Genomic DNA, 26,850 nt, shown 5'->3' on the forward strand with positions numbered 1-26,850 from the left:
TATAAAATGGGCCAGAGGCCCCGCTGCAAGGTTCAATGCCTAACCGTAGCTCCAGATAGGGCTAGGGGGCTGCTGCCATTCAGTGAGTAGACTATACTGAACTAAATGGATTATTAGTGTGACTCAGTATAAGGCAGCTTCCTATGTTCCTTCAGGTGCAGTGGTGGATGTGACCCTGTCGCCAGCATTGAAGCAAGACTCAGCTGCCATTCCATTCAGGTTCTAAACATGGGATGGTGGAGTGACATTGTGTCCTTTGTCAGGGCAAAACATTCTGATCTGGTCCTTCTTTCTCCAGATGTGCTCTATCCTTAAGCCGTGTGTTCCCATCAAACAAAAACTGCATACAAATAAGCAGTGGGGGTGGGGAGTGATATAAGCCTGTTCTGTGCAAACATTGTCAGCATTGCTGCTACATGGATGCCTTATTAGAAACAAAGGAAGGAAGCTGCCCCCTTTTTAAACCATGTAAAACCATCGGTCCATCTCCAGTTGTCTCTCCCAGCCCCACCAGGGATTGAACCTGGGACCTTGTGTAAGCAAAGCAGGTGCTTTACCACTGAATTATGGTCATTGCCACATCATTTAAAATCATGATCACATAACATGAATTAAGACAAGGAGGTATTTCTGGCAGACAGCAAACATCAGAGAAAGAGAGAGAGGGAGAGAGAGAGAGAGAGGCAGAGAGAGATTTTGTTCACTCCAACATTCAACCAGCTTACAGCCATGTCTTCTACTTTCCAATCATATATATATTTTTAGAGTCCCATTCTGGAGAAATCTCCAGCCACTGAATATCCTAATATTCAGAAACCACCTAGAAAACTGGTCCTGATTTTTTCCTAATGTGGTGGAATCCCATCTGCAAAGATATACATGGATGGCCTCACTTTGATGAAAGAAATATAGAGGCTCGGAGATGGTCTGTAATGGTTTTCTGGGTTGTGCTGACAATGAGATATTGATTGGTCTTGAGCAGTGCAGGAAATTAAAAAAGAAAGAAAAAGGAGGGGTGATTAATCTTTGTCAGCCCCCAAAAATGTGACGCACGACTTCTCTTTCCTACGAGGGACTCTTTGACTCACTTAATCAAAGGCTGCATCTCATTTGGAAGCTAAGCTGCTTTTGTGGAATGGGAGCAGGGATCCCATCAGAGAGGGGTGCTTGGGAAAGTGCTGAATGATTTCTGTACTCCAAATCTCCTTGTCTCAGCACTTCCCCACCCTTCGTGGGGCTTTAAATGTAGGAAAATGCTCAGTGAAAATCTTGTGGTGGTCATGGTGGTGGGGACACAGATTGAGGGACAATTTGGAGTGGGGAAAGGGCTAAGCACCCCTTCCTCTTGCAGTTTCAACTGATCATTCCCACCTGTAGTGTGTTTTTTTTTAATCATTAAAACAGGTCACAAGGCTCCCATGCAGTTTGAGCTTATAGCAGTCCAGACCTAAGCACCCAAAACAGCAGGGACAATGGTCATAGGTGATGGAAGATGAAATCCAAAATGCCTGGAGGGCACTAGGTCAGGGAAGACTGCTATGCAGTTCAAAGTGACTTCAGTCCTAGTAAAGAGTTCTGGTCACACGTGAGTGGGAATTGGGACCTGAGTTTTAACTCTCTATGTTTTCTCATTTCACTCACTCCCAATCTGAACAACCTCTGAGGTCTTGCATGCCTCCCATTTCTCCAGACGAGCCAGTCAAAACGATCCAGTTTTCTGAACAAATCCACAAGCTGTTGTTTTTTTTAGAAAGTACATCTTAATATAAATAAGTTTATTCAGTGCATGGTTGTATACAACAAATAATAAACATCTCCTTGTACAAAGCAGTCTGAAACAGCTCGAACCGATCCATGTCAGCTTTGTACAAATCTGCAACAGATGCTGACGTTGAGCAATGCACGAAATCGTAACATGTCATGCAACTCTTAAGCCAATATTCCAACTTTCTCCCATGCAACGGATATGAGGAACTAAATGGAAACCTAATGAATTTTTTTTAAATATATATAGGTTTTTGCTTTTTAAAAAAAGGGGAAAGGAGGGCACAATCAAAACTCTGCTGCGGGCAGAGATCAGGGGGCAGATGGGCTCCTTGTAGGAATGCATCAGATCCCTCCCTTCTCCCACCAGGCCATTGTCACACCACTATGACGGCAGTTCATGCAAGGCAAAACCCCTTAAATATTATCCAGGAGCTTGCTCCTTTCCATGGCAGGACCACAATACATCTGTCTGATAGCCCCTTGCACTTTAAGCCCCTTCAGGTGTTACAATCAGGTTAATGTGAGCACATGGTAGGAGCAGCAGGAACAGGTGTGTCAGCCCTACCCCACGACCCCATTATTTATATTATCACACTCCAACTCAAAGAAGGTAAACTTCTGCAACAGGGTGCCATTTGAATTCAGGGCCTGATTAATAATAATAATAATAATAATAATAATAATAATAATAATAATAAAAAATTTTATTTATACCCTGCCCTCCCCGGCCAGAGCCGGGCTCAGGGCGGCTAACACCAGTAAAATTACAGTAAAAACATAATAGAAAAAAAACACAATTTAAAATACAGGTTAAAATCAATTTAAAATGCAGACCTTTAGAGGCCCTAAGCACTTAAAAGATTTTGGTGCCCCCATATATTCCTAATTCAAAATATAAACAACTATAAACCCTAAAATAAAATTGTATGTTACGAAAAGAAACCAAAACCTACATGCTTCATTTTTGTTATATATATATATATATATATATATATATATTGGGGGGGTCTACTTTTTCTAGTTGCAACATCTTTGATCAGACCCTCAGAACTAATCTTACACAATGTGTTTGCTTCTACACTTAGTAGAGATAAGGCATCCAGCCTGCCTCATTGTATAATTGTTCTGGGACATGGGTGGTGCTGTGCTTTAAACCACTGAGCCTCTTGGGCTTGCCGATCGTAAGTTCGGCGGTTCGAATCCCTGCAACAGGGTGAGCGCCCATTGCTCTGTTCCAGCTCCTGCCAACCTAGCAATTTGAAAGCAGTTCAAATTGTTGGGATTTTTTAATATACTTCATCTGAGAAAATGAATTCTCAGCTGAGTAATTTGTGACCATGAATGTTAAAAATCAGGCAACGGAAAACTTTTGTGGTGCCTCCCTCTTCCCTTGATGCCCGAAGCACGTGCTTAATTTCCTTAATGGTTAATCCAGCCCTGTTTGGAGTCATGGATGCTCCAGATGCATTTCAGAACCATGGCTTTGCAGGCTTCCAAAAATGCATGGGGAGCCTCCAAAGATAGAATGGGGTCCTTGTTGCAGAAGTTTGTGTTCCATGAGTTGGGAGGAGTTAAGAATGATAGCATGGGAAAGCAATGGGGACAGTGTGCTTGTCCCTGCCACCCCACACATGATTATATCAGCCTAAAGGTAGCACCTGAAGCTGGCTTCATTCTTTGTGGGCAGAAGACACTGGGCAGTGTTCTCCTTCTCAACAGCATGTAGATATGCTTTAGGGGTTGTTTGTCGTTATGCTTCTCTTCTACCCTAATTTCATGTAAGTGAAAGAAAGAATTTTAATTTTTTTTACAAACAATATTGATTTTCCTTATAAAAATTAAGTCACCTCAATTCCACAGTTTCTGTCTTTAGAAAAAAGAAGCCACGACAACAGTTTGTTTTTTTAAAATATGTTACATAAAATGTAATTAAGAGAAAGCAGAGGGAAAGGAGGGGGAGAAAAAGAAACTCTACATATTGGGGATATTTTCATCCCCTCTATTTTTATTTTTTATTTTTTAGAAAAACAACAACCCAAAAACATTATCTTCCACTGACTGGGGGTTAACGTTAACACTTTGGTTCCTACAGACTAGGGTCAGCACAAGGACTTTAAACAGAATACTACAAATCTATTAAAAAATGTATATCTCTCAGTGTAGTTTTTTTTTTTTTAATCGCAAGAACACTTCTCTGGAGACTGAGACACTGACACTCAGCTCCAAACCTGATTTTTTTTAATTTTTATATTATACTACTATTAGCATTATGTTGCTTGAAAAGACACAGCGCTGAAGAAGACCCATTGGAGTTAAGGAATCAGAAAGTTGCACTATCCCAAATTAAAAGAATACATTGGGTTTGTTATCAATATCAAGCCTTAAGAGATATAAAATGGTAAGCTGAGAAAAAAAACCACAGAGTTCACATATCCTGTTTGTTTACCCTCTAATGCTATAGATATATATATGTATAAAACATTAAGCATTAGAATTTCCCTCGAAGAGCAAAAAAGTGGTCATTGATTGGACTTCTCTCTTGGCTGGACAGCAAATTCAAATCAGCAGTTAAGTGCTGCAAAAAATGTTTTCCTGCTACTTAATTCTGCCCCCCCCCCAAAGCACAGGTGAGTTTAAAGAGAGAGTGAGCAAGAGGGACATTTCCTCTCTGTGGTTTTATGCGGCAAGTTATGTTTTGTCTGGCTATCCTTGTGTGATTGCACAAGCACATTCTATGTTATTGGGCTCTCTCTTTTTTACTATTATCATTTGTTTAGAATTATTTTAGAACAACCAGAAGGTCTAAATGGCTGATAAGACAATGTGACCTATGCCAGTTTGTTGGCTTGCCTCGCTGGATGATAGGCAGCTAAGAAAGTGCTTATATCTATGATTCCAGAGGTAAGATTCCATTTACGCGTCTCTCCAGTTGCTCCCTAAACCTGGCTACGTCGATTCGTTTTGGCTCATGGATTTCCCACCGTTTAGCACTCCTGAGACGCTTCTGCTTTTCGTGGGGGTCCCGCTGCCAGACCGTGAAAATTCTGTAAGATCATGGAGGGAAGGTTCTTTGTACATAGCCACTGAAGGAGAAGAAAAACAAGAAAAGTGTAAGAGAGTTCGTACATGTAAGGGCCGGTGTCACATTATTCCTGTCTTCTTCTTTTATTCCACTTTCCCTTCCTCTCTTCCCATGCATTTCTCTGCTCTGGGATCTGCTCCAGGCGATTGGAGAGACCCCAGAGCATATCGGGGGTGTGGGGCTATATTGTGGAAGCACATGGAGGGAAGAGAGGGAAGGGAACCTCCCATGCACAAGTAAAAGTGCTTCACTCAGGTCACACCTGCACTATGCATTTAAAGCTGCATCTTAGCATTTTAAACAGTCATGGCTTCTCTCAAAGGATCCTGGGCACTATAGTCTGTTAAGAGTGCTGAGAGTTGGTAAGAGACTCATACTCCACACCCCCCACCAAGAGCTACAACTCCCAGAGTGGTTTAACAATCAGCTCCTATCCCCAAGGAACTCTACCCAATGTAGGCATGGGTAAATCTGTCAGTTGTGGTTTGTTTCCATCTCTCTCCTCTCTCTCTCTCTCTCTTTGCATTTTAAGTTCAGTTCTCCACATTTCCGGATCAGTTTCAGATTATTATTATTTTTAAAGCCTCTATGGAAATTCACCAGCATTTTATTGCAAATTTCTCTGAACATACAGCTTTTAAAAATGCACCCCCCCCCCCAATTTAATGCATTTGCATTTATGTGCAAACTTTACCCCAGTATATGTATTTTTTTGTACAGGTTAATTACCTGGAGAACTGTACAGTGGTACCTCGAGTTACAAATGCCTCAGGTTACAAATGCTTCAGGTTATAAACTCCGCTAACCTGGAAGAGTTACCTTAAGTTGAGAACTTTGTCCCAGGATGAGAATGAAAATCGTGTGCTGGCGGCACAGCGGCAGCAAGAGGCCCCATTAGCAAAAGCACACCTCTAGTTAAGAACAGTTTCAGGTGAAGAATGGACCTCCGGAATGAATTAAGTTCGTAACTAGAGGTACCACTGTACTGCAAAATTTGGAGAACTGAAAATTTTGAAGGATGGTTGAGTTTCAGCTCATGTATTGTTCGGAAGGTGCAGATTAGGAAGATTTGCCTTTAAACGCTAACTGACTTGAATTCCTCCCCCCTTCTCTATACTTAGAATAGCTTCATCTCAGCCCTGTAGAAACTCTTATCCATATGAACACAAGAAGCTGCCTTATAATGAATCAGACTATTGGTTCATCAATGCCTTACACTGTCTGACAGCAGCTATCCAGGGCTTCAGACAGAGAATCTTTCCCAGCCGTACCTGGAGGTGCCAGGAATTGAACCTGGGACCTTCTAAATGCAAGGAGGGGGCCTTGCCACTGAACTACGCTTCCTCCCTGCACATTTTCAATGAATGTCAGAAAAGCCTGCACTTTGGTCAAGCATGCAGAGGAGTCTGGCATTCCAGTGCACCTGCAGAGCTCTGTGCATGCCTGGATATTTTTTTACCTTTTAATGGTTTGGGAAGGAAATGTGCCGCCGCTTTGTTTTTCTTGACGTGGTTTCCTTTCATGATCTCCCCTTCTTTGTTCAGACCCAAGTACCAGCCTCTCCCTGACTGCTGCTGTCTGTAGATCATGGATGAGTATGTCACATAGTAGTTTTCAAAAACCGACTCTTTGAACTTGCATTCTGGTGTGAAATGTTCCTGCAAAGGAAGGGAAGGGAAAGGATCAATATGTGCCAAACATAACATCTACTAATGCAAAGGGGAGGGAGGAAACATTTGATAATTTGCAGGCTTCCACAAGCCAAAAGGGTTTCTCCTCCTCCTGCCCACTTAGAGATCAGTGGCCTTCAAAAGAATTAGTGCAAGAAATAACACAATTTGGAGCACACGGACCAATTCTAGGAGCAGCCTGAAGGTAGCGTGATAATAAAATCTCAAGTGAAGAAGTATTGATCAGAAAGAGAATCTTGTTATCAGATCACTAGCACCAGCAAGAAGACAGGGGTGAACAGACCTGCGTCAAGGATGGGAAATGCCTAGACTGAAAAAAAGATTTAGAGGGAGAATGCAGGGAGCAAATGGTCTTTTACCAACTGAATGATGTTAAAACAACATCTACCGGCTACCTCATTACATTGCAATTATTTATTCATACCCTTTTATCAGCATGCTGCAGGCTGGATGCCCTTGGAAGCCTACAATAGCTACTGCAAGACCCGCGATGTAAAACCAAAACAAAACAGGGAGAGCGACAGACAAAATGGTGGTCTTAAATTTACATGACTGTCTCTCAAGGATTCCTTGTGTGAGGCCTCTGTGAGCTGACAGGAGTTTTGGAGAAAAGTTGAGAGAGGAAGCGAATGAGGCTTAATGGTAAAGAATGATGGACAGTTGTCAAAGTGATTAGCAAAGGCAAGGTACTGCTCTTACTTCTTTGAGAAATGGGCTTCAAGCTTTGCTTTCGTTTGCAATGGAAGCATATAGGGGGCTTTGTAAGCAATCTAGTCTGCTGCAGGAAATCTGAAGCATCTCCAAGAGAGGCCTGCTTAGCCTCTGCATTAAGATGCCGAGCAGGAGAATGTTAAATTTTAAAAGTTACAATTCTCAGATAATAATATTATTTGAAACCATATGCCAACTATATGGGGTTTGACAGCGGGTCAGCATAGATGGACTCTCTGCATCGTAACTTCTTCCAAAAGACCAAGTGATTCATCAGAAAGATAATACTATGCCCCCCCCCTTTGAGCAATGGATAGAAGACATGACAACTCCTGCAATAAACGAATGGATAGCTTTTAGACATAGATTGTGTATGAATAAATACAATGATATTTGGAATCCATTCAGACATCATGTGAGACCACAGTTAGGGAAACTTAGCTTGATGCCTGGACTGATGAACTATGGTTTGCAATCAAGACCACAGAATCAGGAAACTTTCTGAATCAACAAAATCCAATTATGCTTATTGCTCCACCATCAGAGGCTGCTAGAGATAGTATACTTATGAAGCCGAGGAGGTAAAAACTGAAAGCAATTCAGGCAGCTCTTAGCCACCATTTGCCTTTTTAGTATTTAGCCATGGTTTGTATGTTATGTGTTTTGCACAAACCATAGTTTGCCAGAGTCTCTGAAATTGAGCATACTGTGAAGGACTCAAGAACAAAATATGAGTTTGAATTGATTTTCAATTTGCTAACTGCAATGAGAATATTTGCAGCAAAAATCGGGAATGAAACAATTTACCTTCAGTCCAGCACTGGAGTGACAGAGCTTGGTAATCTCGAGTCTTCTAAGATTAACATACTAAATGCAAAATGGGGACATACTTACTGCAATCAGTAAGCGTTTGTTTTCACATTTCCCATATTAGCTTTCTTGAGCCTTAGGATCCACGCTATCAGCCTCATCTGCTGCCCCACAGGTTAGAAATAGATTTAATGAGCTTAAGTGACAGGATGGTAGATTTTGATGGAACATTAGGAGACACTTATAAACAGTAAGAGCAGTTCATCAGTGGAACCAATTACCATTGAGGGGGTTGGCAGGCTCTCCTTCACTGAAAGTCTTCAAGAGACTACGACAGCTATCTGCTGGGGGTGATCCAGTTTTAGATTTTATTCATTAAGCAAGTAGTTAGACTAGATTACTTTCAGGGACCCTTCTAATTATTCTGTAATCCACGGCTTGCCACTGTCAGGTTACGTATGGGGCAGGCAGGTATGAGAGAGGTGGTCTGTAGTGGCATCTGAATTCTGTATTCTTAGAACCCAACCATAATCAGCCTGGTTCCACCATAGTTTATATTTTGCAGAACTTAGAATGTTTAGAACAACATTCCCTTGATCTTTTCTAACTGATAATGTGTTTTAGTGGGCTTGTTTCTTACATATTTTAGCTATGGGTGCTTTAATGTAGTTGTTTTAGTGTGCATTTTAATTATGGGTAGCTGTATTTTTTTAATAATTGTTCTTATTCTTGTTTCTTTGCTGCTGGCTTTGATTTGCTTGGCATTTTGTCTTGAAATGAAAGGCAGTTTATAAATTCTAACAGCAACAACAGTACTTTCCCCAAGTAACTGTCTCAAACAGGTATTTGCTTTCAACTGACTGATTTAAACATATTTTAGTCTCCTGTTGCTTTTCTCAAATTACTACTTTTATACAACAATGCAATCCTATGCATCTTTTATCAGAGGTTAGACCCGTTGTGTTCAGTGGGGCTTACTTCATAGTCAGCATGCATTGGATCACACTATCCAACTTATATTTTATAAATGTGATTATTTTATAACCTATGGTTTCTACTGTTCTGTGTTTGCTGTTTATGAACAGTTATGGGTCTGTGCTATGGGTTGCTGTATGGCTTTTATTTCATTACATCTTATTTATTAAATTTCTATCCTGCTCTTCTTCTTCTTCTAATTTTTAAAACCATTTATTTCTATTTTCAGATAAAAACACGTAACATAAAAACAAATAGCCCCTTCCCCTCCCCCACAGAAGTGCACAAACTAGAAAAAATCAAAGAGAAGAATTATTTCCCTCATTGAACAAAAGTGCCATTCTAAAAGTCCCAATGTGTTGCTGGCAGTCTGTAATCATGCTCTTCTGACATTACATAAGTAATAGAGTTATAGCAAGTTGAGTAAAAAGTGTTGGATTTAGTCAAGTTGGAGTAGTTAATTTGTCCGTCGATATCAAGCCCCAAAGCTGTGAATGCCAAGCCTCAAATTAGACTGTATTTAATGTCCTCTCAAACCTGGAGATGCTAAGCTTTGCTGCTGTCATTAGGGTGGGCTATAAGGTCTTTATGGGGGAAATCTTGGGTATCCTCTGCATAATATGCTAACAAAGCAATATTATCTTTTTTCTGTTATGCTTGTGTTGTAAGTTGCTTAGAGACTCCTGATGTAGCAAATAAAATTATTAAATAAATCAAACCATTATTAACTATTATAACTATTATCATTATTTATAAACCACTTTGGGTATTTTGCTTAGAAATGTATGCTAACCATTAATGGAAATAAATAAATGCATACATTGGAGGCACAGACTATGGCAAAACAAAAGAAATAACATGACATTTTGTAAAATTTGATAAATACCGTAGATCTTTACGTTTGAGGGATATATTGCAAGTGAATATTTCTGTGAGACATATGGATAGAACCATAAAATTGTAGGCCCCAAGGGTCATCCAGTCCAACCGTCTGCAATGCACGAATCCCTGGGTGGGCTCGAACCAACAATTTTCTGGTTAAAAGCCAGACCCACTGACCCATCGCACCACAGGATGTTTGAGTGTGTCACACACGCATACATACGGTGGTGCCTCGCAAGACGAAATTAATTCGTTCCGCGAGTTTTGTCGTCTTGCGATTTTTTTCGTCTTGCGAATCACGGTGTCGGGAAAGTTTTGGAAAAGCTTCAAAAATCACAAAAACCTCAAAAAAGGCTACCACACCCCATTCTATGAGTTGCTCCTCGAAGTCAAGTCACAACTGTATTAACGGTGTTAAGAAAAAGGAAACAAACTTGCAAGACGTTTCCGTCTCGCGAAGCAAGCCCATAGGGGAAATCGTCTTGCGAAGCAGCTCAAAAAACAAAAAACCCTTTCATCTAGCGAGTTTTTTGTCTTGCGAGTTTTTTGTCTTGCGAGGTACCACTGTATGTAATAAAGCATATACGGTAAATATACTTGTTCCTCTCCTCAGACACATGTATTTGTCGTGTACATCCAGTTCATTAAAAAGGATAAAGTGCTCACAGCATTCCAGACGGTTCAGAGTAAAGCACTTCTTTTGCTTGACGCTTGCTGAAGCAAGCTGGCGGGAACGAAGAGTAACACCGTGGAGTACGTCATCCAATTAAGAGCAGTAGAAGCGGAGCCAAGAGCGTGCCGCGGGTGATTATAGCTTGTGTACAGTAATTTGCTGCTGTGCAGAGAGTGCAACACTTGCTCCATTCAGAGATGAATGATCAAATTAGGAGCCAAGCCACACCATCTTCATCTTGCAATTTCTTCTTATGGCCCCCTTGCTCAGTCGTGCTGGAAATGCAGCTGCAACTTTCACCCGGTGGGATGCTTTCGTGGGCTTGCATAAGTTTAGGAGACATGGGTAGCTGTTGACTGATCGGGGCATTTGAATGCTAGTCTCCCAGCTTCTATCCCAATGCTTTCTAACCACACTGGGTTACATAAGCTGATAACTATGTGTTTTGGGACACACTAATAGCTACGTGCTTTATCCTTGGCTACTGGTCATCAGGGCTGCACAGAACTCAGGCAACATCAGATGTTTGTGGTGCAGGAAACGAAATGTCAAGACAAGTCGGTCTTCTAGGAACCTCAGCTGATGACCCCCTTTGACTCATCCATCCAAGGTATTTCTAGGAACACTTATCTACTCATTGCATCCAGGAGTCTGCCTCATATTGCGTCAGGCAATGTGCCCTTCTAGCCCAGTATTGTCTACTCTGGCCGGAAGCTGCTCCCCAAGATCTTAAGCAGAGAAGTGCCATTCCTGATAATTCTATGAAGAAGTGCCAGGGATTCAACTGGGGACCTTTGGTGAGCAAAGTATTTTCCCCTGCCCTGCAAGTTTATTTTTGGAAATGCCCATATAGTGCAGAATCTGAAGGCAGCCAAATGTCCTGTTGAACCCTCAGGGGTTTTCTTCATTAAAATTATCTCCATCGAGTGACTACTCTCAGTCACTCAGCAACCCACTCCTTTGCTACTTGCACATTATCAAGAAGCAGGATCCCATTACCACAGCATCACCACTGAGCTAAAAGTGTCTTTATAAAAAGAACAACATGAAGTTGGCATTTCCATCCAGCTCTTGATACATCAGGATTAAATTATAAGATAAAGCCAGCCACCTCCGTGGCAGACTGATAGAGATGCAATTTGCAGGGTTTCTGTTTTTGCTTTAAAAGTTAACCTCGACAGCCTCCACCATCAGTCAGTTAACGATCAGTCAACAACAATGGGATAAGGGTGGAAGTTAAGTGGTAGAGCTCCTGCTTTGCATGCAAAGGATCCCTGGTGCAACCACCAGCATTTCCAGGTAGGGCTAGGAAGAAAACCTGCCTGGAGGAGCTGCTGCAAGTCACTTCAGACAATCCTGAGCAAGATGGGCCAAAGTTCTGATCCCGTGTAAGGCCACATTCACACCATACATTTAAAGCACCGTAACAAATTACCCATACTCCCCAAGGAGAAAATAACAACATTGAACTCGCCAATAACCACTGTGGAGGTGCAATAAGCCATTCAAAGATCTAAGATAGGGAATGGCCGGATGGCCTCCTGGCTATCTATTACAAAAAAATAGAAGAATCATTATTTCTACCCATGAAAGATATAATGAATGATATTCTTTTGAATGATATATTTGTTTTTGTATGGTGTAGGTGTAATGGGTGTTTTTCCTTTTTCTTTGTGTATTATAAAAAACCAAATAATTTTTAAAACAAACAAATAAATAAATAAAAGCACCATAATTGCAATTCAAAGAGTCAAGGTATCTCCTAAAGAAGTTATTTAAGTGTTCTGTGAGTTGTCAGGAGGCTTCCTATTCCCCTCTCAGAGCTACAGTTACCAGAGTTCTCTGGGAAGGAGGATTGATGACTAGTTGCCAGACTAATAGATAAGGGGTATATAGACAAGGGGTAGCTAACACAGTGCCCTCCAGTCCAATACAATAAGGCCTATGGTCAGGGATGGTGCGTGAAACAACCTTTGGGTGGGGGGCTTCACTTTAGCTATCCCTGAAATAAGCAATGTACTGAAAATTGTCTCAAACCTTTGTTGAGTTAGGGACTTCCCCTGCATGAGAAAGCAGGCTGCAGCAGATTGAGTGGACAAGACCAATAGTGGGTCCAACGATCAAGAAGGCAGTTATTGAACATGCTGTAGAGAGAAGTGAAGAGCAGATGGGGCTTGTCCACCTGGGAAAGTAGCCCATCTAGGAGAACTCTGATCCTAAACCTTCACTGCCTTGTGGAATATATTTGGGAGAAGAAAAGGCTATGGAGTAAACCCCACACAAATCCAGAGCAGAGTCCCTAAGGCTGGCACCCTGCATTCCTCCTTCCGGCAACTCCTGCAGCCAAGCTGGTGGCAAAGGGATTGCTCTGCTTTCCTTTGGACCACATCAGTGAGGCCAAGATGGGGTCTTGTCATCTGGGCACCTCAGGAACATCCTCCATACACACTGCCCAGGCCCCAGGGAGGTCACTTCAGTGCTGCTAACGCAGCAAAAACAACATGGGAGGCAGCAGTTATGAGTTACCAGCAGCCATGGAAGGCACTGTGGTTCTCTAGTGGTTTCTCTTTACCCCTGAAGGCACACACTATTGTCTCCTGAGACAGACAGCTGCAAACCACAGCAATACACTGAAAACCCACCATTAGAATGGGTGAGCCATGTTTGGAGAGCAGGCTCATATATTCCAAGAAGTTAAGAAGGTGTTTTTGTCAGGAGTCCAATATTGTCTGTTTGAGGTCTGCAGAGAGAAACACACATTGCAGCCAAACTCCACAGCCTGACTGTTAGGGCAGGCCAACCAGCACTGGAAGAAATGGCCACCCACTTGGATGGTTTTAAAAGAGGATTGGATGGATTCATGGAGGGCAAGGCAATAAATGACCATTAAGTAAGATAGCTATGCTCTGCTTCCACAGTCGGAGGCTATAGGAGGGGAGACTGCCCTTCTGATGGGGTTCTGCTTGAAAGTTTCCCATGGGCATCTGTTTGGCCACTGTGAGAACAGAATGCTGGACTCGATGGGCCATTGGCTTGATGCTGCAGGCTGTTCTTATGTTTTTGTGAGAACATATGCATCACTCTTATGTAAGAACAGGTCACATTCACTCAGTACATATAAAGCACTCTTATAGCACTTTAGAAGTTGTGGCTTCCTCTCAAGAATCCTGGGAACTGTGGTTTGTTAGGGGTACTGAGAGAGGATGTGTTGATACGACCTCAGATCATCCACCTAACCAGTTGAATATTAGTAGTAGTAGTAGTAGTAGTAGTAGTAGTAGCAGCAGCAGCAGTAGTAAAATGAAGAAGTAATAATTCACAACCTCTACAGCAGAAAACAAACTTCTGTTCTAAAGAGAAAAGGCCCAGCAAGTTCCATTAGCCACCCATAATTCTTAGCCAGACCTTTTGTTCAAACAAAGCAAGTATCTTATTATTTTAAGCTTCTTCATCGTGCTGCTCTGCATAATAACCCCACAGATGGATCTGGAATCTGGTCTATGTGAAAGAGCCCTTTCCAGCATTTTTACTCCAGAGAGAGAAGAGAAGAGAAGAGAAGAGAAGAGAAGAGAAGAGAAGAGAAGAGAAGAGAAGAGACCTAACCAGCTCTTTTGCAATGGTTGAAACCGCCAACTCCTCTGAAAGCTCAAAGATGTTCAGTAAATGGAAGGGCTTTCCCCAAAGATCTAACAGCCTTGGTCGATGATGAAAGAACTCCAGCACTGTTCAAACTCGGGGGCTGCCTTTTCACATCAGGCAGACAGGTTGATCACTAAAGCACATATTACTGCACACATATAGCACCTGTGCTTTAAAAAATGAAAAGAAAAGATGGCACCAACTGCCTTTTGGCAAAGGTTTTATTATTATATTTTAAGGCCTGATTAGCTTGGGGCTGTGCAGTGTTGGGGATTCCCTCCCCCCCCAAAAAAAAACCCCAGAAAGTTTTCAAAGGCTTTGTTTTTTCATGGCCATTTTTCCATTTCATAATGGAACTTTTCATAATGCATTTCCACCCCATTTCATAATGCTTGACAAAACCCTGATGGCCACCAACCTGGATGGCTTTAAAAGAGCGTTAGACCAATTCAGGGAGGATGAATGCTATCAATGGTGATGGGCTATGTTCCGCTATCAGATCCACTGTGTCTCTGAATACCAATGGCTGGGTATCACAAGTGGGAGAGAGCTGTTGTGCTCAGGTCCTGCTTTTGGGTTTTCCACTGGCGTCTGATTACACTTACACACAAACACACACACAAACACACACAGAAACAATTTCACCACCACCAGTTTCCACCCATTTCCCAGAAACATGTAAAGGGGAGAATATCAAACCTGGCCTTGGTTTGTGACATCTCATTGAAATGCATAACTTTTGATACACACACACACACACACACACACACACACACACCACCACCACCACCATCAGTGATACTAGGATCCTAGTTTGTTGCTGAAATTGGCTGTGTGTTTTTTAATAAAAATATGATTATTGCATTCATTCTGCTTGCTCTTACTTTTTCTGGCTTATTGCTATCATTTCAAATATCAACCGGCCCCAGGATCATCTGATGAAGAGCTGGTTAAAAACTGACAATAACTAAATAAATGTAAGCAAATAAATGAATCAACTACAATGGCTTTGTTCTGCCTCCAGTGACAGAGGATGCCTGCCTCCTTGCATACCTGAAGCGTGGAGAGTGCTGTTGCACTCAGGTCCTGCTTGTGAGCTTATGATAGGCTTCTAGCTTGCCACTGTGAGTACAGGATACTAGACAAGGATGGGCCTTTGGCCTGATCCAGTGGGCCTTGCGTTATATTTTTGTTTCATTGGGCATCACAGTTGTGGATAGTGATGTTGCACTTGGATTCTGTTTGTGGGCTTCACAGATGAATCCTTTTGGCTGCCATGAGACAGGATAGTGGACTGGGGGAGGGGGCGGCCTTTGGTCCCAATCCAGCTAAACTCTTCTTACTCTCTTAAATGAATATATAAAACAGAAGGCTCTATCATGACAACAATTTATGTAGGAGCTGCCAGAAGATTTCCCACCCCCACGTGCTGCCTTGTAATATCAGAAAAGATCAAGCGGAGTCCAATATTAGAAAAGATAAAGGTTTGTCATGGCAAGAGCCTCCATTGACACCCAAGAAAGAATATTTATGAGGAGAAGACGAAAGAGATGAAAGATAGTGGCGTTGATGTGGCATGCTTTTGAAAAATGGGCCAACAGGTAATTAAGCCTTCAAAAGGAGAGAAAGCAACAGTGGCTTGCAAGCTTGCAAGAGATACCAATCTAAATAACGGCACGACTTGTTTACCCTCCCTCTGGGACTGCTCAAATCTCCTTAAAGATTAATCCAGAAGAAGAAGAAAATTCACAAACAAAACATTTCCACTTTTTCCTGCAGAAAACTGCTTGCACATTGTAGTCACATGGGAAACCTGTTGACTGGCATGTTTGGGCCCCTGGTAAGCTCCCACTTTGTAGATTCAAATGCAGCCCAATTTGCCTACCCTAGGGATGGGGATTGTCAGGACTGGGAGCCGAATGTGACCCTCTGGAGATTCTATGTGGCCTTTGGTACTCTGGCAGGCAATGCCTTCTCCCCAGGCTGTGTCCACTGCCAGCCTTGCTCCATACCCTTCTTGAGTGCTTTTTCCTGGCTGGAATGTGTTGAGCTATGAGAATGCCTCTTGCCTGCCTGGATGAAGGATGAAGAGATGTCTTGGTGTGCATGGAAACCTCCAAATTTTGTGTGGCTGGAATGCAACCGGCCGTAAAAAAGCAAGAGCCACACCCATTGTTCCACCCATTTTTACCTCTGGCCCTGCCCACCATTGGTATGTGGCCCCCCAGAAGGTTTCCCAGGAGGGAATGTGACTCTCAGACTGAAAAAAGGTTTCCCCACCCTGGCCTCATCTCTCAGTCTCATTAGTGAGACACCAGATCAAGAGGATTAATGGAAAATGTCATGACATTTACTAATGCTTTGACATACCAATATCAATACCACAAGGTAAATGGTGAGAATGACCATCTCTTACACCAGCAAAATTGGAAAATGTCCCATCTTACAGAAACAGATATGTTTTGATTAAATAAAGGCAATGGTTAGCCAAAAATGAAGAAATGAAATTAGCAACCAAAGAGGGGCAGGAGATCTAAAATGGCCAACAATCCCAAGCAGTTAGTAGACTGAAACTTTAGAAGAAATGCCAGTCAAGAGAACCAGGCCCACAGTTTCAAATAAAAGCTGAAGATATCTAGGAGCCCAGTTTTGCATCCAGAAATGGAAGTGCATTCATGTCAGGAGCATATAAATAGGCTGATCCACCCCTATCATTAATTAGAATGGGCATCTTGTGAGGCACCCACCCTCTGATGACTACTCTGTGCACATTTTTCCAAACAAGTGAACTCCTACTTTTAAGGTATAGATTCAGGAGTAGCCAATGTGGTGACTTCCAGAGGTCGTTGGACAACAACTCTCATTGCCCCCAATGGCCAGGGATGGGGCAATCTAACAATATCTAGAGGCCACATTAGTTTAGAATAAAAGAGGAGGAGAGAGAGGAAGGGCATGCACAGTGGTACCTCGGGTTAAGTACTTAATTCGTTCCGGAGGTCCATTCTTAACCTGAAACTGTTCTTAACCTGAAGCACCACTTTAGCTAATGGGGCCTCCTGCTGCCACCGCGCTGCCGCAGCCCAATTTCTGTTCCCATCCTGAAGCAAAGTTCTTAACCCAAGGTAATATTTCTGGGTTAGCATAGTCTGTAACCTGAAGCGTATGTAACCTGAAGCATCTGTAACCCGAGGTACCACTGTATTTAAGTAGGCATGGTGTGAAGATAGCAGACTGGGAGGGAGGGGGTTTCCTCCCCCTCTCACAGTGCTAGAACACAGGGAAATCCAATGTTAGAAGATTCAGAACAGATCAAAGGAAAAACATATCCACAAAGCAGATAATTAAGCCTTTGGAATTTGCTCCAACAAGATGCAGCGATGGCCACCATCTTGGATGGCTTCAAGAGAGGGTTAGAGAAGTTCATGGAGGATAATGCAATGTTCTTCCTCTACTCTCAGAGCCTCTAAATACCAGTTGCACACTAGTACAACTGGGGAGAGTGCTGTTGCACTCACATTCTGCTAGAGGGCTTCTGATTAAGTCAGTTGGCCACTGTGATAACAGAATGCTGGACTAGAATGGCCTTTCGGCTGATCCAGCAGGGCTCTTCTCACATTCTTACAGAGCATTTTCTTCTGGCTTCTTAACACACCAAGGGAAGTCAGCACAGAAATATTAGTTTTGAAGCTCCGACAGCAGGCTCAGAACTGATATCTATTTGTGGCAAATCCGTTAACCAGCTTCCCAGCAAGAGCTGTGTTCACAGACCATAGTCTTCCTCTGCCTAAATCACCATCATGCTCATTTGCACATTTAATTTCTACCCCAAAAATAAAAATCAATAATTTCAGAGGACCATGATTGTCAGAAATGTCACAGTTTCAAAAGCAAAAAATTAAACCCAACAGAAAGCTGGAATTTGTTATTTAAATCGGAAGCCACAGAAAAACTTAATTTCAAGGCAAACAAGATTAAACGAGAAGCAGAATGTGCACACATGCCAACAAGGAGGGGAGGGGGAGATATATATTAACAGGACAGAATTTGCAAATACAAAAATATGTTTTCCTCACTTAATTGAGCAAATTGGCATTATTAAATTAATGCTTTCTCGAGCTGAACGCTGTGGATATTTTTCCACCACCACTACTCCCTGCCAATGTGTATTTACAAAATTAAGAGAGAGGATAAACTTTCCAGATCTGCTTCCATGCTGCAGAAAAGTCAACATCTGTCAACAGTAATGGCTTTGGAAGGACGACTCGCAGCCAACTCCTGCAAATGCGTAACCCCGAGTTAAGTCCTTCTGTGCTTAATGGTGTTTCAACATAGCTAAGTGTGGATAATATTGCAGCCTTGGGTAGAGGAACTTGCCTTATTCTGAGTTGGAACTTTGGTTCATCTTTCAGTTGTTGCAGATGAAGGGTGAGGACAATGCCAGATTGACTAATCCTCTCTCTGGCTAATCCCTTGACCTTCTTGGTTTATTTTATCTAATAGGGTGGGGATGCTTGACAGGATTCAGGAGGCTGCAAGTTCCTCTGGGGGGGGGTTGTGGCACAGACCTCTTTAAAAGAAGTATTAAGTAGCCAAATCCTGAAGAAACTTAAGACAGAAGATCTGAAACATCCCCTTCCTGAAGACACTCTTGGATTAAAATAAATTTATCCATATGCATAGTTTGGGGGTGCTCTTGGGTCCATCTCTTTCAGGCCCAAGTCACCTTGGTGCAGGGGTGACCCGTCCCATTTTGCCGCCTGAGGCCAAATGGGAAAGTGTCACCTCCCCTACTGAAGCCTTGCTTATCAGGGTTGCTCAGTGGCTGTGGCTTCCAGAAAAATCTCATGAGATCTTGCTAGAAGCTGCCCCAGGGTGCCAACAGGGGAGCTGCCATGGATTCTGCAGTCTGAGGTGGTTGTTTCAGTCCACCTCATGGGTGGGGCAGCCTTGCCTTGGTGGGAAAGGGTGGCTACTACTAGCTTTGGTTAGTATGGCAGCCATGACCATTCCTGAACAGGGTTAGACTGCTGTGATCCATGCTCTGGTAACCTCCATATTGTATTGCTTCAACATGTTTATGTTACAAATTGATTTGGAAGATGTAGCTAATGCAGAATGTGCTAGCCTGGCTGCCTAGAGGGCATTTGTATAGGATATACTATGTCTTTGCTGGACAAACTGCCCCGGCATTGATTTGCTACCAAGTCAGCTTCTAATGTATTCCTCTTGACCTAAAAAACTTGGGACCAAGCTATCTGAAAGACATCTGCTAAGCTCACTGTGATATGTTGGGAAGGGTCTGCTTTGTTGGCCTCTGTCTGTCTCAAGAGACAATGGAGTATGCCTCGGGGTGGAGGGAGATAAACCACTGCCCTAGCAGCACCAATGTGACCTCTCCAGGTTGCAAGCCCGGGCAGTGTGTATGGTGAACGTTCCTGAGCTGCCCATCTTGGCCTCACTAATGTGGTCCAAAGGAAAGCAGGGCAATACATTTGGCATCAGCTTGGCTGCAGGAGTGGCTGGAAGGAGGCATACAAGACACTACCCAACTGCCTTAGAGACTCCTCTCCAGATTTGTGTAGGGTTTACTCCTTAGCCTTTTCTTCTCCTGAAGATATCCCACAAGCCAGCAGAGGTTTAGGATCAGAGTTTTCCTTCTGCCTGATGAGCTAACTTCCCAGGTGGACAAGCCCCATCTGCCCCTCACATGCAGCACATGCAGAAACCACCTTCTTGGCTGTTGGACCCACTACTGGTGTTGCCCATTCAATCCGCCAAAGCCTGTCTTCACATGCAGAGGGAAATCCAAAGGGTCTACTATTGCTATGCAAATGTTCATATGGCTGTAATGTGGGCCATGGCTCAGTGGCACAGCATTTGTTTTGTATGCAGAAGATTCCACATTTAATCCCCAGCATCTCCACGTAGAGCTAAGAGAGACTTCAGTCGCAAACCTTGGAGAGCTTGTGCCAGTCAGCATAGACAATACTGAGCTAGACAGACTAGTGGTCTGATTCAGTACAAGGCAACTTTCTGTGTCTTGTGACACCACTGTCATAAGAAAAAAATTACATGAGAAATTGGGGGGGGGGGAATACCTGACCACTGGGGAAAAAGAAAATCCCACAGAAATTGAAGCAGCTGATCAACAGAGCCAGTTCTACTGAACATTTTGCCATATGACCTGTTTCCAGGGTTTGCAGATGCTCATCTCCACCATTTCAGACCCTCCCAATAGGTGCTGTTGATGCCTATTGATTATATTGGACAAAGACATCCTAATGTGGAGAGATCTTCTCATTATCAGCTTAATTTGGAGACAATTAACTTTGCTTTTCTGATTGATATCTGGCTGTTCTTGTTATTTGTATCTAGGTTTTCTTTTAATGTCAGCTATTAATTGTACAATTAAAAGTAATAAATAGTATTCAAAGGGTCAAAACTAATATAGCAATTTCTTCCAGGTCTCAAATGAAGCAATTGAAATGAATGTTGCAGACTGGCTTGTTTATTCAGAGTGCAGCATTAGGGTTTTTTTTTTGTTTTTGTTTTTTTGACACATAATTCAGAGTTTCCTTTATGGAGGATTTGGATGTGTTGGGCAGTGGGGAGTGGGGGGTGAAGATCCTTGCACCCCCCCCAAGCACCTATGAGGTATCTCTCTCACACTGCTCCATTATGCATTGCAGAGAAAATTCTTACCCATGAAGGATTTCAAAGCCATGTGCAGCTCAGATGAATTTGCAAATGCATGTGTAATGAAAACAATGAACCTAGTGGGGTTGTCCAAATGTGGTGGTTCAAACTCCTGGTTGCCTAACATTCTTGGATAAGGATCCCCAAACTGTGATCCTTGGTCCACCAGTGCTCTGCAAACTTCATTCAGGTGGTCCATGGCATCTGTGGATTTGTGGCTGAAGAAGAGAGATGGTGATCACGTTAAATGTCAACACTGGTTTCTGACTGCATTTTTATTGCTTCTTATATTGTATTTTATTATATTACAATTTCAATTCTATGGAATTCAAACTGTAATGAAATAATACAATATACAGGCATACCATAGAGATACTGCTGGTTCAGTTTCAGACCACTGCAATAAAGCAAATATTCCAGTAAAGTGAGCCACACTTTTTTGTTTGTTTCTTTGTTTTCCAGTGCATATAAAAGTTATATTTATACTATATTGCAGTCCGTTAAGCCACGGCCCTTGGCTGCAGGGGCAGGAGGCAAAAAACCTGGCTCTAGCCATAGCCAGCCAGCTCCACTCCCTTGGCCAGAAGAGGGGCAGTGGTGGAGGGGGTGGGCTTCCTTTCCCTGGAAACGACCAGGCTGCCTGCAGCTGCACCCATGCCCCCATTAGGAGAAATATCTGCAAAGTGCAAGAAGGCAAAACATAATAATGTGAGGTGTGCCTGAACACATATTGTTGCATGCAATTTGGCTAATGTAAACATTTGCACAAAGCAAGTCCCCAAATACATGGCATTTTGTGTGTGCTACTTTCATTAATATATGCATTTGCATGTACAATTTGAACGTAGTATGTGCATTTTTGTACACACAACTTGACTGGAGAACTGCATTGCAAAATTCAGAGAAGTGCAACTCTTAAAGGATGACCATGTTTTGGGTTGCATATTGTAAATGAGAGGCATTCACTTTTAATGTGAACTGAATCTTTCTCTCATTCCTATAAGGTACTTGGTCGGGAAGCAAAACACACAGATCTGGGATAACCTTTGCTCCCACAGCCCACAAAAGGCCTAGATCCAGGGTGGAGAACCTCTGGTCCAGGACCAAATGTGGCTCCCCATAGCTCCCTATCTGGCTGCCAGGTCTCTCAGTTCCCATCTCTCACTGCCCCTCCTCTATGCCTTGCTTTGGCTTGGCTGGAAGTGCCCTTGGCTGGTGACCATGCCTCTTGCTTGCCTAGATGGAGAAGCGGGTGTGCAGAATCCTCTGGCTTTCACCTGGCTGGAACGTAGCCTAGGGAGTGACCGCCGTATTGGATGCTCTGCCCATTATTTTTACCGTCAGCCCCTTACCCAATTTTACTCCCAGCTCCATCTACTACAGACATGCAGGCCCTGCCCCCCAAAAAGGCTGTTCAGGGTTTAAAAAGGTGCCTGACCCTGGCCTAGCTTTCCCCCACAGTTCCCCCACAGTGAACCACAGGAATTTGCTCTTATTTAATCTTATAGAAGAGAGAACGGATGAATTCTAAGGATGCCCATCTGATCCAGTGTTAGAGAGATTTCTGGTGGGGCAGAACATGACTGGGCATGTGGCAACCCTCACCTCTACCGATGTGCCACTTCTTGCATTATTCCATTCAAATCAGATCCATTTTTTGAGGCCATTTGGAGCTGCTTTAGCAAGGCAGGGGCAGAACGAGGTTTGCTCTCTCTCGTACGTTAGATCTTCCTTTCCTTTGTGCTAGCACCGAGTTTTTTGGAGGGAGGGATTTTTTCTTATCTTTTTTGAACCATCTCAAAAGCTGCAAGCATCAGCCTCGCAATGACAAAAGGAGTGTGTGGGCGTGCAGTTGATCAATTCTAGACTGTCACTGGCTTTTCATTTACTACTCTGAATGTGATTTGGGGGGTGGGGAGGTTTGTTGTTTTAAAGTGAAATGAAATGCACAGAAGTTGCATGAAATTCTCAAAAACAGAAAATGCCAAAGGAAGAGGAAAGACATGAGGGGAAGGAAACACCACCGAATGTATTAAAAGCACCCAAGAGCCAGTGCAGTTCACTGGGTGGCCTTGGGACAGTCACTGTCTCCTGGCCCAACCTACTTCACAGGGTTATTGTGAGGATAAAATGGGGGAGTGGCGGGAGGAACCACATATCCCATCTTTAGCTTCTTGAAGGAAAGGTGGGATGCAAATGTAATCATGAAGGAAGGCGCATGGTGAGAGGGGAGATTTGATTAGGTTGAATTTCACACATTGAGCAGAAGTGGCCAGTTGGTTCTTTAGCTGCATACGTCTGGTCAGCTTTGTAATGGGAATGTTAGCCTTACATGGGCTCAGGTGCTCCTTTGCATAAAAAATGTTCCTCCCCACTTTGCTTTGCCTGTGGCCCTGCAGGCAGGTTCCCTGCATTGCAGGGGTTTGGGCTAGATGACCCTCGTGGTCCCTTCCATCTCTACAATTCTATGATTCTATGGTAACCAGCACAAGAGAAGCTCAGAAAGAGCCAATGAACCATAGCTCAGTGGTTGGACACCTCCTTTCGATGCCCCAGGCTTAATCTCCAATGGCACCTTTAGGTAGGTGAGGGAAAGATCCCACAGAGCTACCGCCAGTCACTGCAGACAGTATTGAGTTGGATAAACCAGTACAAGACAGGAAATGTTCACTGTCCAAACCACTGCCAAAGTCACGGGTTTGCATCTGGAAGAAAGCAACAGAAATGGAACTTTGTTTGCAGTGCCGACTCTGCAACGACCTATTGCAGAATGAATCCAGAGGATTTTTTTAAAAAAAAGAAAAGAAAAGAAAAACCAGGGTAAAACCCTCCCTACTTAGAGGGAGATAATTGGCTTCATATAGAAACATCCCTTCGAGAAGCGAATTCCTGGCTGGAACAATTGAAACATTGCTCTTCTGCCTGTACTGCACAAGCACAAAGTAAAACGGCAGCTGGGATTTTTCTCCCCTTGAGTCTCTTGAAATGCAACCCTCCCTCAAAGGAAAGAAGGGAGATTCCTGCCAATCCTCTAATATCACACTCAGGAAGGGCCCCTCCTGAGGTTCTCTTTATTGTGCATTCATAAAGATTTGTGCTCATGATATTATAAAGGTAAAGGTAAAGGGACCCCTGATCATTAGGTCCAGTCGTGACCAACTCTGGGGTTGCGGCGCTCATCTCGCTTTATTGGCCGAGGGAGCCGGCGTACAGCTTCCGGGTCATGTGGCCAGCATGACTAAGCCGCTTCTGGCGAACCAGAGCAGCGCACGGAAACGCCGTTTACCTTCCCGCCAGAGCGGTACCTATTTATCTACTTGCACTTTAGGGCTGTTCAAACACAGCCCATCTTTCCATACTGTCTGTGCCTGGACAAACTGCTTCATTTCCAATCATTGAATATCCTTTAACTTCCTGCTGAAACCCCTGAACCTTTCACATGACAAACATTCTGGGGGTTGTTTGACTGATTTTGTTGTGATATGGCCCCTCCAGATACCAGAACTAATAAAGTGGAATGATCTGCAGACAGTATAAATCTACAACTAATGCACTATTGTTAGTACCTTCCGCACCTTTAAAGCAGTATCATGCCACTTTAACCAGTTGCAGCTTCCCCCCAAAGATTCCTGGGAGCTGTAGTTTGTTAAGGGTGCTGCAAGTTGTTAGAAGACTCTTATTACCCTCACAGCACTACAGTTCTCAGAGTAGTTTGATTTCCAATCCCTTTCCCAAGGGAATTTTGAGAATTGTGACTTTTTGAGGATCTCCTAACAACTCTCAACACTCTTAACATAATTATTTGGGGGAAGTCATGACTGGTTAAAGTGGCATCATGCTGTTTTAAATGCATAGTACACCTGGGGCCTTTGAGGAAAATTCTGCTTGCCATTTTACTCCCCTAGTCCTGATCGTGCTATGATTTAAGCTAAGGTGCAAAACTGCACAGGCTCAAATTATTTCCTTTGAAGAAACAATTCAGGGGTGGCAACATTTTTCTTTCTTTCCTTTTTGTCTGTGCTTTGCACAAGTCTATCAGGAATGAAGCAGAAATGATAATGCAAAGGATGGCACAGGGTGGGGTGGAGCAGGAAGGAAGGAAGAAGAGAAATTGGAATAGTGAGGGTTGCGAGTGAAATCACGGTTGCACATAGCTGTCTAAAAGCCAGCCCCATGAGGCCATTAAGTCCAAGGCCAAAGACAGCCACTCCATTGAACCAAAGCTCTGCCACTTCAGCCCACCTGTAATGTGCAAAAGTAGCTCACAGAGATTGTGTAATGTAGAAGAGCCACACTTCCATGGCAGAGCAAATGCTTTGTGTGCAGAAGGACACAACCTTAGCACTTGGCATCTCCAGGGAGGAATGCCTTCAGTCCTGGAGAACCGCTGGCAGTCAGTGCAGAGAATATGGATCAATGGTCTGACTCAGTGTAAGCCAGTAGCTTCCTCTGTTCCCTCTTAAGGAATAACGATGAGGACTAGACTCCTAACTTCTTTTTGAGAGCAAGAGCTGCAGCCACGTGGTGGAGCACACGTGTTGCATGTGGAAGGTTCCAGGTTCAATTCAGGCACCTTCAGGCAGAGTTGAAAGCAAAACTCTGGGGAGTTGCTTCCAGCCAGCATAGGCAATATTGAGCTAGATGCACCAATGGTATGACTCAGTATAAGGTGGCTTCTGATGCTCCTACAATCGTTGAGTCAGTTGCACTTGAGCCGCTTCTGTCTGCCGGGGAGCTCTCTCTGTCCCCCCCCCCCCTTCTTTTTTGCGATTCTACCAGCAGCATCTTTTTTTGGCTGCAATTTGCAGATGTGAGAAATCTCTAGAAAGATCTATCTGTCAAACACAAGCCTTGGCAGCCCACACATTCATCACACTCCACAGCCTTAATTCCACCCCATTCCCGATTACGGATCAGCAAGCTCCATAACCAGCCACCGCGCCACTGCTTTCACTTGAGCTGCAGAAGGCTCCTTGCTGGAGGAGCCCGGCATGCTAATTGCTATGCGCTGGGGCACGGGCGAACCTGAGCAAACTGTCAGAATGGAATGAGAAAAATAAACTTCCAATTAGCAAGTGGGGGGGGGGGAGAAGCCATTTCCTTAAAAAAAAAAAACCCAACCACCAACCTCCTAAGTCCAATATCATTTATTCATCAGGCCCCTTTCCTTTAAAAAAAGGCAAATGATAAGGTCACTGCATAAAGCAATCCTTTTCAAAGGTGTGCAGTTAAGCAGATTCTAACTCTCCAAGAATTTCAGAAGAACCCCACGCCCATCTACTGCAGTGTCCTGTTTTCAATAGTGGCTAGCTAGATGCCTCTGGTGTCCCCATGAAGGCAACACCTTGTCCTGCTCTCCCCCAAGATATAGTAGTCAGAGATAGGCTGCTATGGCACATGGAGGTTCCATTTGTCTGCAACCGCTAACATCCACTGATTTATTGCATTTTCATCCCATCCTTTCTCCTAAGGAGCATAAGATGGCATCCACTGCTCATCTTAACCCTTTCCCATTTTATCCTCACAACAAGAACCCATTGAAGTAGGTGAGGTCTTTGTTGGTGAGTGGAACTTGTCACTCCCAGTCCAGTACTGTACCCAGGGGAACCCCTGACTCACTGGGTACTGCTGAGCCACCATTTCAATCAACCCTTACCATTGGTCATGCTGGCTAGGGATGCTGGGAGTTGTAGTCCAACAATATCAGGCGGAACAAAGGTTTTCAACCTTCCCTGCCTTAGAATATTCTTCCTCCCCTACAGCCTATGAAAAGAAGCTCTAGAGAAGAGCAGATGGGAAGTCTGGGCTGAACATAGCTGATGCTGCACAGAAAGTCAATCAGTAGCTATATGCACCAGAAACCTCTGGAAATATCTTCTCCCAGCAGATTCAGTGAAGCCTAAGCATCTCCCTAGGTAACACCA

General features: G+C 43.4%; 1 protein-coding gene across 6 annotated transcripts in view; it reads right to left on the reverse strand.

Moving 5' to 3' along the window:
- Window positions 1–1,754: 1,754 nt before the first annotated feature.
- The window catches only part of FGF13 (fibroblast growth factor 13), a 249,487-nt gene continuing 224,391 nt past the window's right edge, over window positions 1,755–26,850 (reverse strand). For all 6 annotated transcript variants that reach the window (XM_082207310.1, XM_082207312.1, XM_082207314.1 and 3 more), the window contains 2 exons: window positions 6,309–6,507; window positions 1,755–4,850 (listed from right to left, as the gene is read on the reverse strand). In XM_082207310.1, coding sequence (XP_082063436.1) covers window positions 4,714–4,850; window positions 6,309–6,507 — 336 coding nt within the window. In that variant the 3' untranslated portion in view covers window positions 1,755–4,713. The remainder of the gene's footprint in view (window positions 4,851–6,308; window positions 6,508–26,850) is intronic.

Source organism: Podarcis vaucheri (assembly GCF_965113315.1).
Source record: "Podarcis vaucheri genome assembly, chromosome: Z".
NCBI classification, from domain to species: domain Eukaryota; kingdom Metazoa; phylum Chordata; class Lepidosauria; order Squamata; family Lacertidae; genus Podarcis; species Podarcis vaucheri.